The sequence below is a fragment of the Hyperolius riggenbachi genome, chromosome 3, assembly GCF_040937935.1.
Source record: "Hyperolius riggenbachi isolate aHypRig1 chromosome 3, aHypRig1.pri, whole genome shotgun sequence".
Classification (NCBI taxonomy): Eukaryota; Metazoa; Chordata; class Amphibia; order Anura; family Hyperoliidae; genus Hyperolius; species Hyperolius riggenbachi.
The window spans coordinates 92074804-92094024 of record NC_090648.1 but is presented as its reverse complement, the minus strand read 5'-3'; the positions used below and the strand labels follow the sequence as shown (position 1 = coordinate 92094024).

Here is a 19221-nt window from a genome sequence, read left to right as displayed (position 1 = left end):
CAAATATACGAGCAGTTGAACACATTGGTTAGATAAGAATTAGCAGAAAAGGGAGAATGATGAAGACTGTCTGAAAAGTTCAAAATACCATGTTTGGCTGTGTCCAATAAGCGGTAAAGTATTTGTGCTGAGTAGTGATGCTCAAATACCCCTTTTTAAAATTCGAGTTTGGTCGAATTCGAATAGTAAATTATTCGAGGTCAGTCGAATATTCGAGTCGAATAATTTTTACTATTCGATTCGACCTCGGACTTCGAGCTCACTATTCGAGTCGGTATTCGAGCTCACTATTCGAGCTGACTATTCGAATTGGCCTTAAATAGCTTCCAACACTTGTTTTGAGGGTGAATGATGCAAGAAACATCTTTTTTTCCAAGTAACAACAGCAAGTGATTATGTGGGGATGTTCCTTTAAAAAAAAATGTGGAAAGAGAAGTTGTGTCCTAAATTTTGTTCAGTAGTGTTACTGTATATACTTGTTCTTCTTCTTCTTTATCTTTCTTCTTCTTCTAGATCTTCTTCTTCTATATCTTCTTCTTCTTCTTCTTCTTCTTCTTCATCTTCTTCTTCTTCTTCTTCATCATCATCTTCATCTTCATCTTCATCTTCTTCTTCATCTTCATCTTCTTCATCTTCATCTTCTTCATCTTCTTCATCTTCTTCTTCTTCATCTTCTTCTTCTTCTTCTTCTTCTTCATCTTCTTCTTCTTCTTCATCTTCTTCTTCTTCATCTTCTTCATCTTCTTCTTCTTCATCTTCTTCATCTTCTTCATCTTCTTCTTCTTCTTCTTCATCTTCTTCTTCTTTTTCATCTTCTTTTTCATCTTCTTCTTCATCTTCTTCTTCATCTTCTTCTTCATCTTCTTCTTCATCTTCTTCTTCTTCATCTTCTTCTTCTTTATCTTCTTCTTCTTTATCTTCTTCTTCTTTTTCATCTTCTTCTTCATCATCTTCACGTATTTCTCTTTTCAATTTTTTTTTAAAGAAATGCAGCTATTTTTGAGCGTAACAAATAGCTGGTGGGCGCACGCATGTTGGAAGCGCCATTGTATGTGCTCCCTGGCAGTGGAAACACAAAGACAGCAGGAGGTAAATTCAGCAGCAGGAGGAGGAGGATGAGTGTGTGGCAGCAGGCAGTCAATGAGGCAGGCAGCTCGCCGTGACATAATAGCCCTGGTACCTAGCGGTGATACCAGGGCTGTAAATAAACACAACAGGAGGTCCCAGACAGCGGTCGTGCAGCCCACATTGTGTCCAATACACAACTGGGACAACACAGTTTTCAACCCGGGCACCTCAGAAAAATTAAACCTTTTTTTTTTTTTAATGGTTTTTTGGTTTTTGGTTTTACAACCAATATAGCTATTGTTTGACGTAATAGCTGGTGGCAGAGTGGCAGCAGAAGAAGGTAATGCTGTGTACCCTGGCAGTGGGAAACACAGACAGACAGCAGCAGCAGGAGGAGGAATGGAGGAGTAGGCGAGCAGCTATTGTTTGACGTAATAGCTGGTGGCAGAGTGGCAGCAGAAGGTAAATCATCTGTGTACCCTGGCAGTGGGAAACACAGACAGACAGCAGCAGCAGCAGCAGGAGGAGGTGTGGAGGAGCAGTGTGAGTGTGGCAGCAGGTAGGCAGCGTGACATAATAGCCCTGGTACCTAGCGGTGATACCAGGGCTGTAAATAAACACAACAGGAGGTCCCAGACAGCGGTCGTGCAGCCCACATTGTGTCCAATACACAACTGGGACAACACAGTTTTCAACCCGGGCACCTCAGAAAAATTAAACCTTTTTTTTTTTTTAATGGTTTTTTGGTTTTTGGTTTTACAACCAATATAGCTATTGTTTGACGTAATAGCTGGTGGCAGAGTGGCAGCAGAAGAAGGTAATTCTGTGTACCCTGGCAGTGGGAAACACAGACAGACAGCAGCAGCAGGAGGAGGAATGGAGGAGTAGGCGAGCAGCTATTGTTTGACGTAATAGCTGGTGGCAGAGTGGCAGCAGAAGGTAAATCATCTGTGTACCCTGGCAGTGGGAAACACAGACAGACAGCAGCAGCAGCAGCAGGAGGAGGTGTGGAGGAGCAGTGTGAGTGTGGCAGCAGGTAGGCAGCGTGACATAATAGCCCTGGTACCTAGCGGTGATACCAGGGCTGTAAATAAACACAACAGGAGGTCCCAGACAGCGGTCGTGCAGCCCACATTGTGTCCAATACACAACTGGGACAACACAGTTTTCAACCCGGGCCCCTCCGAAAAATTAAACCTTTTATTTTTTTTAATGGTTTGTTTGGTTTTGGTTTTGCAACCAATATAGCTATTGTTTGACGTAATAGCTGGTGGCAGAGTGGCAGCAGAAGAAGGTAATTCTGTGTACCCTGGCAGTGGGAAACACAGACAGACAGCAGAAGGGCAGTACACAGCAGCCCACTGTAGGTGTAAAATGTGTGGCTGCAGGCGACGTAATAGTCAAAGTGAACCAGGCTGGCTTAGTGAGCAGGAGCCAGGAGGTGGTAAAGGGTGGTAAGGCACATTAACGATGGTTCCGGCAGCCAGTTCATGTCCCCCTCTCGCCGACAACAGGGGCCAGGAACTCGCCTTCCACCCACGCCTGGTTCATCTTGAGAAACGTCAGTCTGTCCACAGACTTGTGAGACAGACGTGAGCGTTTCTCGGTGACCACGCCACCAGCTGCACTGAAGCAGCGCTCGGACAGCACGCTGGAAGGGGGGCAGGACAGCACTTCCAGGGCGTACTGCGCCAGCTCGCTCCAGATCTCCATGCGCTTGACCCAATACTCCATGGGATCAACAGGGGCATCGCTGTCAAGCCCGCTGTACGACCCCATGTAGTCAGCCACCATGCGGGTCAGGCGCTGGCTGTGACCGGAGGAGGATGCTGCTGCATGCATCTCCTCTCTAGTCACTGCTGCCGGAGCCTCTACAGTCCTGTAGAGCTCGTGGCTGAGAGACAGCAGGTCTGTGGGGCGCTTGCTGCTGCTGGATGCAGGCACCTGCTGCTGCCTCTGTGCTGGCTGCTGGACAGTGGGGGTGGAAGGCTGGGGGAAGGCTTCCTCCAAGCGCTCAACAAGGGCCTGCTGCAAGCTCCTTATTTGTTGCGCTGGGTCTCCTCCTGCAGGCGGCAGGAACTGGCTCAACTTCCCCTTGAGGCGTGGGTCCAACATCATGCTGATCCAGATGTTCTCCCTCTGCTTCATCTGGATCACCCTGGGGTCCCTGCGCAGGCACGTCAGCATGTGCGCTGCCATTGGGAAGAGGCGGGCCACGTCTGCTGGCACATCGACGTCAGTGCTGTCCTCATCCTCCTCCTCTGCCGCCTCATCCTCTCTCCACCCCCGCACCAACTCAGCTGCGCTGTGCTGATCCCCCTCATCAGCAGCCAGGTCAGGGACCTCCACCAAGTCCTCCTCCTCCTCCCCCTCAGAGGTGGACTGCGCAGCTGGTTGCCGCTCCTGCTGGTCCAAGGCTGCCGCTCCCTGTTCCAGCAAAGCATCGAGGGCCCTGTTCAGCAGAGAAACCAGGGGCACCCACTCGCAGACCATAGCATGGTCCCTGCTCACCATGTTTGTGGCCTGCAGGAAGGGAGCCAGCACAAAGCACACCTGCTGCATGTGCCTCCAGTCATCATCGGGGACGATGGACGGGATGTTGCTGGTCTTGTCCCTTCTCTGAGCTGCGGAAACAGTGGCCAGGGCAAGGTACTGGTTGACAGCGTGCCTCTGTTCAACCAGACGCTCCAACATCGCCAGGGTGGAGTTCCAGCGAGTCGGAACGTCAAGGATCAGCCGATGGCGTGGCAGATCCAGCTCCTTTTGCACGTCTTCCAGGCTCGCACAGGCTGCAGCCGAGCGCCGGAAGTGACGCACAACATTCCTTGCCGTTTCCAGCAGTTCGCCCATCCCCTGGTAGGTGCGCAGGAACTTCTGCACCACCAGGTTCAGCACGTGGGCAAGACAGGGGATGTGGGTCAGGTTTCCCCTGTCTATTGCGGCAACCAGATTGGCCCCATTGTCGGCCACCACCTCTCCGACTCTGAGGCCTCTGGGGGTCAGCCAAATCCTCTCCTGCTCCTGGAGTTTGGCCAACACATGGGTTGCCGTCAGCTTGGTCTTCCCAAGGCTGACCAAGTGCAGCAGCGCTTGGCAGTGGCGGGCCTTCACGCTGCTGCTGAGGCGGGGGGTTTGGCCAGGTGTGCCGGAGGATGGCACAGGATCGGAGGAACCTGCTGCAGTTCCCCTGACCCTGCGGGGTGGCACCACCCACTGTGTTGCTGCTGCTGCTGTGCCCGCTGCTGCTCTCCCATCCTCACCCCCTTCCACCAAGCTGACCCAGTGGACAGTGAAGGACAGGTAGCGGCCTGTCCCGAAGCGGCTGCTCCAGGAGTCCATGGTGACGTGGACCCTTTCACCAACCGCGTGCTCCAGCCCTCGCTCCACATTGGCCATCACAAAGCGGTGCAGTGCAGGAATGGCCTTGCGGGCAAAGAAGTGTCTGCTGGGGAGCTGCCAGTCTGGGGCTGCGCAAGCAAGCAGCGCACGAATGTCGCTCCCCTCCTGCACGAGCGTGTACGGCAGGAGTTGGGAGCACATGGCCCGTGCCAGCAAGCCGTTCAGCTGCCGCACGCGACGGCTGCTGGGAGGCAGAGCCCTAACCACCCCCTGGAAGGACTCGCTCAAAAGGCTCTGGCGTGGCCTTTTGCTGGCACGGGAATCAGCAGACACAGCGGAGGAGGCCACTGAGGACTGGCTGCCAGAACAGGCCTCAGTGTCGGCGGCAGGAGTTGCAGAGGGGGGAGGAGCAGTGCGTTTCCGCACTCCTGCTGGTGCTGCTGGAGGAGCAGGAGGGCGGGTGGCTGCTGTTGCTGCTGCTGAAGGCTGTGCAGTGATGGGTGTGGTGCCACTGCCAGCACCAGATGCCTTCAGCCTCTGGAACTCCTCATGCTGGTGGAAATGTTTAGCCGCAAGGTGGTTGATGAGCGAGCTGGTGCAGAACTTTAAGGGGTCTGCACCTCTGCTCAACTTCCGCTGACAGTGGTTGCAAGTGGCGTACTTGCTGTACACAGTGGGCATGGTGAAATATCGCCAGATTGGTGACTTAAACATCCCCCTACGGCATGGAAGCGCTGCTGCCTGTCTCCCTGTGGTGGTTGGGGGGGGGGCTTGGGGGGCTTGGGTGCGGCTGGTGGTGGTACTGGCAGATGCTGCTGCTGCTGCTGCTGAGCCTGAGACACCAGCAGGCTGTGGGACCTGCCTACTGCTGCTGCCAATGCTTGCAATGATGCGCCTCCTTGCAAGGCCCACAAGAGCATCCTCCTCCTCCTCCTCAGAGCTGCTGAGGACGACATCCCCTGGAGGTGGTGGCACCCAGTCTCTGTCTGTCACCGGGTCATCATCATCCTCCCCCTCCTGAAACATGTCCTGCTGGGATGAGGACCCCCCAAACTCCTCTCCTGATGCATGGATGGGCTGCTTGACTGTCGCCACAGTCTTGCTGTCCAATCCCTCATCCCCCAAAGTGCCCATCAGCATCTCCTCCTCAAGATCGCCAACAACAGCAGACAATTTACTCATGATGCCTGGGGTCAAAAGACTGCTGAATGACAGGTCGGCGAGTGACGGTGAACTGGCCTCCTCCCCAGACCCTGCTGGGCGGCTGCTGCGAACAGGGGTGGTGGTGGTGGTGGTGGTGAGGGTGGAGGCCTCGGATGCAGAGCTGATGGCGGGCTGCTCATCCTCCGTCATGAGTTGCACCACAGTGTCTGCATCCTTTTCCTCAATGGGACGTTTCCGACCCGGCTGGAGGAAAATGGGAGCAGGTGCTACACGCTGCTGCTGCTGTGTCTCTGCAGCGTGAGTTGCAGATGCTCCTGCTGGGCGGCGCCCACGGCGTCCACGGCCAGTGGCTATGGGAGGAATGTTAGCCACTGACGCTGCTGCTGCTGCTGCGGAACTGTGCATGGTGGCGCGCCCGCGGCCGCGGCTTGCCACAATGCTGCTCCCTCTCCTCCTGATTCCCTTGCTGCCCTTCCCCTTGCCCAAACCGCGCTGGCTGCCACTTCCAGACATCTTCAATGTTTTGGGCGTATAGAGAAAAGTTTTTTAAAAGGGCGGCTGAAAAGTGGGGTACTTTAATGGAGTGGGTTGGTTGGTGAGGTGACTGAGTGAGTGTCCCCTAGTACAGTAAGTAAGTAGTAACAGTCAGGAAGTACAACTAGCAGTTACAATAATCAGTAGTAATCACAAGTAAATTTAGTGTGTGTACACTCAGACAGTGAGTGCACGCACGCAGGAGCTAGTAGCCTATGGACAGTGACTGAGTGTCCTAGACTCCTAATACAGTAAGAGTAAGTAGTAACAGTAAGTAGAACTAATTAATTACGATAATCAATCAGCGATCAGAAGGAAATAGAGTGTGTGTTGTGTGTGTACACTCAGACAGTGAGTGCACGCACGCAGGAGCTAGTAGCCTATGAACACAGTGACTGAGTGTCCTAGACTCCTAGTACAGTAAGAGTAAGTAGTAACAGTAAGTAGAACTAACTAATTACAATAATCAATCAGCGATCAGAAGGAAATGGAGTGTGGGTGTGTGTACACTCAGACAGTGAGTGCACGCACGCAGGAGCTAGTAGCCTATGAACACAGTGACTGAGTGTCCTAGACTCCTAGTACAGTAAGAGTAAGTAGTAACAGTAAGTAGAACTAACTAATTACAATAATCAATCAGCGATCAGAAGGGTGTGTGTACACTCAGACAGTGAGTGCACGCACGCAGGAGCTAGTAGCCTATGAACACAGTGACTGAGTGTCCTAGACTCCTAGTACAGTAAGAGTAAGTAGTAACAGTAAGAAGAACTAACTAATTACAATAATCAATCAGCGATCAGAAGGAAATGGAGTGTGGGTGTGTGTACACTCAGACAGTGAGTGCACGCACGCAGGAGCTAGTAGCCTATGAACACAGTGACTGAGTGTCCTAGACTCCTAGTACAGTAAGAGTAAGTAGTAACAGTAAGTAGAACTAACTAATTACAATAATCAATCAGCGATCAGAAGGGTGTGTGTACACTCAGACAGTGAGTGCACGCACGCAGGAGCTAGTAGCCTATGAACACAGTGACTGAGTGTCCTAGACTCCTAGTACAGTAAGAGTAAGTAGTAACAGTAAGAAGAACTAACTAATTACAATAATCAATCAGCGATCAGAAGGAAATGGAGTGTGGGTGTGTGTACACTCAGACAGTGAGTGCACGCACGCAGGAGCTAGTAGCCTATGAACACAGTGACTGAGTGTCCTAGACTCCTAGTACAGTAAGAGTAAGTAGTAACAGTAAGTAGAACTAACTAATTACAATAATCAATCAGCGATCAGAAGGAAATGGAGTGTGGGTGTGTGTACACTCAGACAGTGAGTGACCGCACGCAGGAGCTAGTAGCCTATGGACAGTGACTGAGTGTCCTAGACTCCTAGTACAGTAAGAGTAACTAGTAACAGTAAGTAGAACTAACTAATTACAATAATCAATCAGCGATCAGAAGGAAATGGAGTGTGGGTGTGTGTACACTCAGACAGTGAGTGCACGCACGCAGGAGCTAGTAGCCTATGAACACAGTGACTGAGTGTCCTAGACTCCTAGTACAGTAAGAGTAAGTAGTAACAGTAAGTAGAACTAACTAATTACAATAATCAATCAGCGATCAGAAGGAAATGGAGTGTGGGTGTGTGTACACTCAGACAGTGAGTGCACGCACGCAGGAGCTAGTAGCCTATGAACACAGTGACTGAGTGTCCTAGACTCCTAGTACAGTAAGAGTAAGTAGTAACAGTAAGTAGAACTAACTAATTACAATAATCAATCAGCGATCAGAAGGGTGTGTGTACACTCAGACAGTGAGTGCACGCACGCAGGAGCTAGTAGCCTATGAACACAGTGACTGAGTGTCCTAGACTCCTAGTACAGTAAGAGTAAGTAGTAACAGTAAGTAGAACTAACTAATTACAATAATCAATCAGCGATCAGAAGGGTGTGTGTACACTCAGACAGTGAGTGCACGCACGCAGGAGCTAGTAGCCTATGAACACAGTGACTGAGTGTCCTAGACTCCTAGTACAGTAAGAGTAAGTAGTAACAGTAAGAAGAACTAACTAATTACAATAATCAATCAGCGATCAGAAGGAAATGGAGTGTGGGTGTGTGTACACTCAGACAGTGAGTGCACGCACGCAGGAGCTAGTAGCCTATGAACACAGTGACTGAGTGTCCTAGACTCCTAGTACAGTAAGAGTAAGTAGTAACAGTAAGTAGAACTAACTAATTACAATAATCAATCAGCGATCAGAAGGAAATGGAGTGTGGGTGTGTGTACACTCAGACAGTGAGTGACCGCACGCAGGAGCTAGTAGCCTATGGACAGTGACTGAGTGTCCTAGACTCCTAGTACAGTAAGAGTAAGTAGTAACAGTAAGTAGAACTAACTAATTACAATAATCAATCAGCGATCAGAAGGAAATGGAGTGTGGGTGTGTGTACACTCAGACAGTGAGTGCACGCACGCAGGAGCTAGTAGCCTATGAACACAGTGACTGAGTGTCCTAGACTCCTAGTACAGTAAGAGTAAGTAGTAACAGTAAGTAGAACTAACTAATTACAATAATCAATCAGCGATCAGAAGGAAATGGAGTGTGGGTGTGTGTACACTCAGACAGTGAGTGCACGCACGCAGGAGCTAGTAGCCTATCAACACAGTGACTGAGTGTCCTAGACTCCTAGTACAGTAAGAGTAAGTAGTAACAGTAAGTAGAACTAACTAATTACAATAATCAATCAGCGATCAGAAGGAAATGGAGTGTGGGTGTGTGTACACTCAGACAGTGAGTGCACGCACGCAGGAGCTAGTAGCCTATGAACACAGTGACTGAGTGTCCTAGACTCCTAGTACAGTAAGAGTAAGTAGTAACAGTAAGTAGAACTAACTAATTACAATAATCAATCAGCGATCAGAAGGGTGTGTGTACACTCAGACAGTGAGTGCACGCACGCAGGAGCTAGTAGCCTATGAACACAGTGACTGAGTGTCCTAGACTCCTAGTACAGTAAGAGTAAGTAGTAACAGTAAGAAGAACTAACTAATTACAATAATCAATCAGCGATCAGAAGGAAATGGAGTGTGGGTGTGTGTACACTCAGACAGTGAGTGCACGCACGCAGGAGCTAGTAGCCTATGAACACAGTGACTGAGTGTCCTAGACTCCTAGTACAGTAAGAGTAAGTAGTAACAGTAAGTAGAACTAACTAATTACAATAATCAATCAGCGATCAGAAGGGTGTGTGTACACTCAGACAGTGAGTGCACGCACGCAGGAGCTAGTAGCCTATGAACACAGTGACTGAGTGTCCTAGACTCCTAGTACAGTAAGAGTAAGTAGTAACAGTAAGTAGAACTAACTAATTACAATAATCAATCAGCGATCAGAAGGAAATGGAGTGTGGGTGTGTGTACACTCAGACAGTGAGTGACCGCACGCAGGAGCTAGTAGCCTATGGACAGTGACTGAGTGTCCTAGACTCCTAGTACAGTAAGAGTAACTAGTAACAGTAAGTAGAACTAACTAATTACAATAATCAATCAGCGATCAGAAGGAAATGGAGTGTGGGTGTGTGTACACTCAGACAGTGAGTGCACGCACGCAGGAGCTAGTAGCCTATGAACACAGTGACTGAGTGTCCTAGACTCCTAGTACAGTAAGAGTAAGTAGTAACAGTAAGTAGAACTAACTAATTACAATAATCAATCAGCGATCAGAAGGAAATGGAGTGTGGGTGTGTGTACACTCAGACAGTGAGTGCACGCACGCAGGAGCTAGTAGCCTATGAACACAGTGACTGAGTGTCCTAGACTCCTAGTACAGTAAGAGTAAGTAGTAACAGTAAGTAGAACTAACTAATTACAATAATCAATCAGCGATCAGAAGGGTGTGTGTACACTCAGACAGTGAGTGCACGCACGCAGGAGCTAGTAGCCTATGAACACAGTGACTGAGTGTCCTAGACTCCTAGTACAGTAAGAGTAAGTAGTAACAGTAAGTAGAACTAACTAATTACAATAATCAATCAGCGATCAGAAGGGTGTGTGTACACTCAGACAGTGAGTGCACGCACGCAGGAGCTAGTAGCCTATGAACACAGTGACTGAGTGTCCTAGACTCCTAGTACAGTAAGAGTAAGTAGTAACAGTAAGAAGAACTAACTAATTACAATAATCAATCAGCGATCAGAAGGAAATGGAGTGTGGGTGTGTGTACACTCAGACAGTGAGTGCACGCACGCAGGAGCTATAAGCCTATGAACACAGTGACTGAGTGTCCTAGACTCCTAGTACAGTAAGAGTAAGTAGTAACAGTAAGTAGAACTAACTAATTACAATAATCAATCAGCGATCAGAAGGAAATGGAGTGTGGGTGTGTGTACACTCAGACAGTGAGTGACCGCACGCAGGAGCTAGTAGCCTATGGACAGTGACTGAGTGTCCTAGACTCCTAGTACAGTAAGAGTAACTAGTAACAGTAAGTAGAACTAACTAATTACAATAATCAATCAGCGATCAGAAGGAAATGGAGTGTGGGTGTGTGTACACTCAGACAGTGAGTGCACGCACGCAGGAGCTAGTAGCCTATGAACACAGTGACTGAGTGTCCTAGACTCCTAGTACAGTAAGAGTAAGTAGTAACAGTAAGAAGAACTAACTAATTACAATAATCAATCAGCGATCAGAAGGAAATGGAGTGTGGGTGTGTGTACACTCAGACAGTGAGTGCACGCACGCAGGAGCTAGTAGCCTATCAACACAGTGACTGAGTGTCCTAGACTCCTAGTACAGTAAGAGTAAGTAGTAACAGTAAGTAGAACTAACTAATTACAATAATCAATCAGCGATCAGAAGGAAATGGAGTGTGGGTGTGTGTACACTCAGACAGTGAGTGCACGCACGCAGGAGCTAGTAGCCTATGAACACAGTGACTGAGTGTCCTAGACTCCTAGTACAGTAAGAGTAAGTAGTAACAGTAAGTAGAACTAACTAATTACAATAATCAATCAGCGATCAGAAGGAAATAGAGTGTGGGTGGTGTGTGTACACTCAGACAGTGAGTGACCGCACGCAGGAGCTAGTAGCCTATGAACACAGTGACTGAGTGTCCTAGACTCCTAGTACAGTAAGAGTAAGTAGTAACAGTAAGTAGAACTAACTAATTACGATAATCAATCAGCGATCAGAAGGAAATGGAGTGTGGGTGTGTGTACACTCAGACAGTGAGTGCACGCACGCAGGAGCTAGTAGCCTATGGACAGTGACCGAGTGTCCTAGACTCCTAGTACAGTAAGAGTAAGTAGTAACAGTAAGTACAACTAACTAATTACGATAATCAATCAGCGATCAGAAGGAAATAGAGTGTGTGTTGTGTGTGTACACTCAGACAGTGAGTGCAGTGCGCACACGCAGGAGCTAGTAGCCTATATGAACAGTGACAGTGAGTGTCCCTACGGGTACAGTAAGAGTAAGTAGTAAGTGAGTACAACTAAATAACAATAATCTATCAGTAATCAGAAGGAAATAGAGTGTGTGTACACACAGACAGTGAGTGAGTGCACACACGCAGGAGCTAGCTAGTAGCCTATAAACAGTGACAGTCAGTGAGTGTCCTACTCCTAGTACAGTATAACTACAATACTATTAGTAAAGGACAGCAGAAATACTGGTATAGATGAGAGAAATAAACAGAGGACAGCTGCCCACAGAGGCAAGGCCCCCCTGAGGCCTAAACCTGTAAGCTTGCAGCAGCTGCCTGTCTCTAATGTAACACACAAGCTACTAACTAAAATACAATGTCTATCTAACTAACAACAATATAGGTGTATATGGCAGGTGTAGGTGAGCAAAAACGCTAGGTAAATGATCACAATAGAGCACTTGCTAAGCCAAAGCACAAAGGAGCAACTCTCTCTCTGTACAAGTCTCAGGCAAGCATGGAGAAACGGAACATGGCGGCCGCTATTTATAGGGTAGGGGCTGGCCAGGGTCCCCCTCTGTGATTGGCTGCCGTCAGAGGGCCTGGGAGCCCTCTGATTGGCTCTAAGGACATCAATCTGGGCTATGACGCTATTCGAGCTCGGTACCGAGCTCGAATAGCGCCGGGTTGCTCGAATAGCTCGAATAGTGAATGGGCTATTCGAGTGTACTCGGATAGCCCATTCGAATAGCTCCAGCTATTCGGAGCTCGAATACCGAGCTCGAATAGCTGGAAAAGAGCTCGAATATTCGAGCTACTCGAATATTCGAGCTCTGCTGAGCACCACTGGTGCTGAGTATTGCATTTTGGCCAGTGTCCTGCTGGCATGTCGAAAGATGTAATTTGACAAAGATAACAAAGACCAAGCGATCTTTTTGTACCAGACACTTAAAGACCTCATCCTGATGGGAGGGGCTGATATAAGAACGGATGCCCTCCTAGCCAGAGGGGGAAACTCCAGCCCCCTTTCAGAAAGGGCAACATCTGGCAGAAAACAATTTCTCCATGCACATAAGTCCTATCAATAGATGGATAGCATATTTTGCATTCCATAAGGTGTTACGAATTCACACATATGAAACATGAGTATTAAACTGCAAAGTACAGCTTGCATTGCTCGGCCCCTGGAGGTCAAATTCGCCTGCCATTTTCCCAGAATGTGTGTCAGATTGAGCTTAACAGCACCTGTAAAAAATGGTTTAATTAGCATGTTCAGATTGGCTAGGAAACCATGAAATATGCAGAAAAAATAATTTTGGGGTTACAGGGAGTTCATCTGTCCCTTGTAACAGCAGAAATTTGGGGGAAGCAGAGATAAGAATCTCCTTGAAGCTTCTGGCAAAGGTATTTACAAACTTGTGTAGTCGTATCTAAAAGAGGAAAGCGCTCCACATAGCGTACATTTTTTAAAATAAGGTAGCCACCAGGCTGTGGATTCACCTAGTCCAGTGATCTGCAAACTTGGCTCTCCACAATGCACTGTGGGAGTCTGACAGCCACAGTCATGATTCATAAAGGCAAATGCATTGTGGGGCTTGTAGTTCTTTAACAGCTGGAGAGCCAAGTTTGCAGATCACTGACCTAGTCAAATAACTATCACCTAAACAAGTGACAGTGCCAGGTACTCCTTTTCTCTGTATATGAGTTAGTTATGATGCATTAGATTTGAAATACAGCAAAGGCATCACAGCTCTAATGCTGGGAACACACGGCTCGATTCTGAGCCATTAAGATAGCTCGATAGATAATTTCCGACACGTCCGATCTCCCGCCCGATCGTTTCGCTGCTCGATTCCGCATTGATCACAATGGAAAAAGATAAGAAAAACAAGCGGAAGATAAGCGAAACGCCTGCAGAATCAAGCGGGGAAATGATCGAGCAGCAGAATCGAGCCGTGTCTGCCCAGCATAAGGCTCGTTAGAATAATAGGCGGTAGCGCGACAGCCACCAGCCTCTTGGGAGGCCTTCACCACCCTTCCTGAATGTTCTGCCCAGTCACCTTCCGCCTTTGGCGCCTCAGTCTGGAGACACTGGGTCGCCACTTTTCCCAATGATGCCAGACCCAGGCCTTAGTCCCAGGACCTGCGGCCCTTGGTGGTAGATCTGCTGGCCACACACGTGCACAACCCCTGACACGGATAGAGGTGGAGGATGCAGCTACTCTTTTATTATGTAGGAATGTTTGCTGTTGGCTTTAAAAATGTTGCATTAAGAATATATGATAATGTTTCCTGTGAGAAAACTCTGGAAAAAGTTAATTGAATAGGAGCCAAGGGGGTGTGTTCACTAAGCTGCAGTAAGCAGAATAACGTGCATAAAGTCTTAAAGTGGACCCAAATTAAAAATACAAGATTTCAGAAATAAAATCTATTTTCTAAATTATAATGATAAATAGCAGCCTTTTTTTCAGCTGCATGATGACAAATATAAAATATTTTACATTTATTGGAGGAACCCCTCCCTTCCTTTCAAATTGCCGGGACAGAATCCGGCAAACTGGAGGAGTAGATGGTGTCCGGCAATGGAGGAATTGCTAATGGCTGCCCCCAGTATAACCCTAGTTATGAAAAGAGAGGGGTGAAAAGCATGCACTGAAATGATCATAGGCTTGAAGGAGTGTTTATTTATCTTTGTATGTGTCAGAGTGGTGCAAATAAATATTATAAGTTAAAAAAAAAATTTGGTTTGGGTCCACTTTAAGGCACAATGAGCAGAGCAAAATGCAATATATTACATGCAATTTATTATATAAGCTTTTACACATGTTATTCTTATTACCACAGTTTCATGAATGAGATAAAAACAAAAGCCGTGTACACGCTACATCATTCTTGACTGAGCGCTTCTTCTGCCAAGAATGTCAAGTATAGAGCAGCCCAACGCGCCGCCGAGAGCACTGGATCATTTTCATAACATTTAATGCATTTCATATCTGGGGTAATGTTTGCTGCATTTCTTAGTTTGGTAGCGTTTGCTGCATTTATTATTTTATGGTTATAATCGCTGCAATTGATACTTCCGGGTTATTGCAGCATTTGCCATTTTGGGGGCTCATAATTACTAAATGGTGTGCTAACACCAAAAGAAATGCAATGACCGAAAAACTTCTATATTTCACTGGTAACTTTATTAGGTACATCTTGCTAGTATTGAGTTGGACCATTGTTGAGTTCAGAACTACCTTAATTCTTCATACCTGTCCTCAGAGATTTTGGTCCATATTGACATGATAGCATCACAGTTTTTGCAAATGATTGCCTGCACACCCATGATGCAAATCTCCTGTTCCCCTAAATTATGGAGGAAACACTTTATTATGTGTGGTTTGGGGGGAAACAATGCCTTATTATGTGGTTTTCGGGGGAGGGGGTGTGTGTGCGTTCACTTTGCCTGTGTTTTTCAAGGAAACTCGGGCCCACTGTCTTTGAGTTACACATTATCTTACATTTGGCTCCTCCCACATCCTGTCATGGCCATGCTGATTTTCTGTCATGGCACATGAAGCACTCTCCCATTATCGTTGGTGGCCTAAATCTCCCTGGGAAGGGGGTTCAGAAATGGCCACAAATTATGTGCTGCTTAGAGTCACAAAAACCTTAGCAGCACTCCTGGTATTTAGGGGTCATTAAAGTTAACTAATATGTTTTATTTACCATCTGCAGGGGATAGCGGAGACGATGTCTATACACCCTTACCATATGCTGTACCGGTAGTGTCCTTGTGGTCCATTCTTCTATCACTATCTCTAGTTCTTTCTCTTAGCAGGATACAGAAGCCCCTGCTGTACCTGGAGATATTCCATTTGCCACTGGGGATGATTATTTCAGTTTCATCAACCAAGTCCACAGTCGGCACCTGGAGAAGTTGCTTAAGAATCCAGGAGGGCGAAATCAGAAGCCATAGAGATAGCAGACACACTTCAACCACACCTTGGCCTTTTAAAGATGTACTGCGAAGGTTTTCGTGTGTATCAGCCAGGAAATGGGAAGCTGAATTCTGTAAAAATGTGGGAAAGCAATAAAAAGTCACATGATCTCATGCAAGAGTAACATTGCTGGAAGTACTCTGCAACCAATCTCCATTCTTCAAGAGGCCCTGTCACCAAAGGAACAAGCTGCCACTAGAAACCTAATTAAGAGTATTTACTAAGTCGTGTGTTGAAACGGCCAATGGTCTTCCTCTGTCATTCAGTGTTGTAAACCAGTGAGGAATAGTGAGAGTGCTTTCACAATGGCAGCAAGAGTCATGCTCCTATAGTGTAATGTGTGATATAGTGTCTGGGTGGGAAAGGTCATTCAAATGCTAATAAATCCACCATGCATGCAAACTCAATGCAAATTATATGCAGCTTGGAACTAAACAATTTTAAAGAGAATCTGTAACAAAAAAAAAACAGCCCTTGGGGGGTACTTATCCCAGGAGGGGAAAGCCTATGGATTCTTATGAGGCTTCCCCCATCCTCTTCACCCTCCGGCATTCAGCGCTGGCAGCGGCCATATGTACAACCAACAAGCCTGTCGGCTGTGGCGCAGTAGCCCCTGAAATATTTACCTTACCAGCTCCAGCGCAGGCGCAGTAGCGGCTTTATGATGGGCTCCACCAGAAATAGCCGAACCGGATTGAATTGTCTGCACGGTAGAGCGGACCCGATCTGTTTCGGCATTTCCACCAGAGCCAATTGAAAAGCCGCTACTGCACCAGCACTGGAGCTGGGAAGGTAAATATTTACTTCACTGCTGTTTAGGGGCTGCCGATGCTGGATGCTGAATGATGAAGAGGATGGGGGAAGCCTCATTAGGATCCCGAGGTAAGTATCCCCCAGGGGCTGTTTTTTTTATTTTTTCATTACAGATTCTCTTAAAAGCAACACGGAAGTGAGCTAAATAAAAATGAACTAGATACTTACCTATGCAGGGGGAAGGCTCCCATAGAGTCTTACCAGTCCTCTCTCCTTCCCCTCATTCCACCCCAGGGTCCCGGTGAAGTTCTTCAACCAGCTTGGTGGAATAACTCTTCAGCACTCCTCTGGCAGCCTTCAGAAGTACTTGCACGTCTGAGTACTTCGGAAGACGAGCGGATCCATACTGCGCACATGCAAGTCTTGGCTTGCGCTCCCTGCTGAAGAGTCCCGAAGACGTGGAAATTTAACGGGGAACAGCAGTGAAATGAGGGGACAGAGACCGGGAAAGCGGGGGATGGTCAGCTAGACCATTCTATTAGACCTTACTGATCTTACCTGGGGCAGCCCCCCTAAGTTCCTGAGGTCCCTCAGCATCCTCTGGTCTCCCTCTGCTCACCTGTTGGTGGCTACATTAGCCCCACGACTTACCAGGTCGTCGTGAGTCTGTGCATGCACGGTTCAAGACGTGCATGAGCAGCTGCGCACAGCTGCCGGCCAAGTGGCGTGGCTAACGGAGCCACCAGTGGGAGAATGGGGGGAGCCCAGAAGACTACAAGGGGCTGGAGGAAGCCCCAGGTAAGTTCAGTATGGCATTTTTCCATTCTGTTCAGGGTTCCTTAAACTTCACAATTGTTGTCAAGATCATTATACAAAATAGTTATTTTTCAGATGTTCGCTATTGCTATAAGAGTTAAGAAGCAATTTTTATATTCTGTATAGATTAAATCATCTTAATAAAAAGATTAATAAAAATATATTGTTTAACCCAATTGTTTGATGTTGTTTGATTTGTCCAAACATAAATAAAAGGTAAGGAAAAAAGTAAGATGGTGATGAGCGTATGGAGACAATGGGGAAGGAAAAGAGATTAGTTATAGATTGGGTTATGGGGATTCAATGTATACAATTACTTATTTACACAGAGGAGAGTTTAACTTGTTGAAAATAATTTCTATCTTGTGGGACAGCTTGGTGGCATAGTGGTTAGTTCTCCCGCCTTGCAGTGCTGGGTCCATGGTTCGAATACCAACCAAGGTACTATCTGCAGGGAGTTTGTATGTTCTCCCTGTGTCTGTGTGGGTTTCCTCTAGTGTCCTCCCACAACCCAAAAACATATAGATAAGTTAATCGGCTTACCTATAATTTGGCCCTAGACTACGATGTCTACGATGGGACAGAATAATAATCATAAATCAAACTTTCACTTTTTAATACTTGGTTGCAAATCCTTTGTAGTCAATTACAGCCTGAAGTCTGGAACACATAGACATCACCAGACGCTGGATTTCATCCCCGGTGATGCTCTGCCAGGCCTCCGCTGCAACTGTCTTCAGTTCCTGTTTGTTCTTGGGGCATTTTCCCTTCAGTTTTGTTTTCAGCAAGTGAAATGCATGCTTGATCAGATTCAGGTCAGGTGATTGACTTGGCTATTGCCATTTCCACTTCTTTACCTTCAAAAGCTCTTAGGTTGCTTTTGCAGTATGCATTGGGCCCATGCATTGTCCATCTGCACTGTGAAGCGCCGTCCAAAGAGTTCTGAAGCATTTGGCTGAATATGTCAGCCGTCACATCATCAATAAATACAAGAGAACCAGTTCCATTGGCAGCCATACATGCCTACGCCATGACACTACCACCACCACGCTTCAGTGATGAGGGGGTATGCTTAGGATCATGAGCAGTTTCTTTCCTTCTCCACACTCTTATTTTCCCATCACTCTAGTACAAGTTGATCTTTGTCTCATCTGTCCATAGACTGTTGTTCCAGAACTGTGAAGGCTTTTTAGATGTCGTTTGGCAAACTCTAATCTGGCCTTCCTGTTTTTGAGGCTCACCAAAGGTTTACATCTTGTGGTGAACCCTCTGTGTTCACTCTGGTGAAGTCTTCTCTTAATTGTTGACTTTGACAAAAGCAGCAGGATGAAATCATAAGTGTTTAGGGCAATATTATCTGCTCATATTCAGCCAAATGCTTCAGAACTCATTGGACGGCTCTTCACAGTGCAGATGGACAATGACCCAAAGCACACTGCAAAAGCAACCAAAGAGTTTTTGAAGGGAAAGAAGTGGAATGTTATGCAATGGCCAAGTCAATCACCTGACCTGATTCCCATTGAACATACATTTCACTTGCTGAAGACAAAACTAAAGGTAAAATGCCCCAAGAACAAACAGGAACTGAAGACAGTTGCAGTAGAGGCCTGTATTCTGATATAGTAAACCTCTGATATAGTAAACCACTTTTCTCAGTCCCTTAGAGTTTACTATACCGAGCTTATACTGTATTAGCAAGGAAAGGCAGATATCGATCACATGCCTTCATTGCCAATAATAGTCAGAGATCATTGATATACCGTTATTACCAGTTGAGATGCAGTTACAGGTATTACAAATAATAGAAAGATATCAATGATATATTAATATTAAGCATTTTAAATCAGGATGATACCATTTATTGGGTAACGTAAAAGAATAAACATAAGTAAGCTTTCGGCTTTGCAGCCTTCGTCGGGGTTACAATCATGTATGCTTGCAAGCTGATGATACAGACCTTTATGTAGCCCTAGCATCTTCAGTGGCATTGTATAAAAGCATACAGGGTATAACAATACAAAATAAACAATACAGCAGTTAATACAAGACAAAGGTGGATTACCGCTGATGCAGTCAACAAATCAACTACAGATTTTTACACGGGGAGGAAGATACGCACACACATTACACAGCATTGTGAGA

At 46.8% G+C, this 19221-nt stretch overlaps 1 protein-coding gene across 2 annotated transcripts in view; it reads left to right on the top strand.

Annotated features, from left to right (window-relative positions):
* PCP2 (Purkinje cell protein 2) overlaps positions 1–17255 on the top strand; it is a 59999-nt gene extending 42744 nt beyond the window's left edge. Inside the window, exon 4 of one of the 2 annotated variants that reach the window (XM_068274588.1) lies at positions 15351–17255. In XM_068274588.1, the coding sequence (XP_068130689.1) occupies positions 15351–15488 (138 nt within the window). In that variant the 3' untranslated portion in view covers positions 15489–17255. Of the gene's footprint in view, positions 1–15347 lie in introns of both variants that reach the window. The other variant, XM_068274587.1, reaches the window with a different exon arrangement.
* The last annotated feature ends 1966 nt before the right edge of the window (positions 17256–19221 follow it).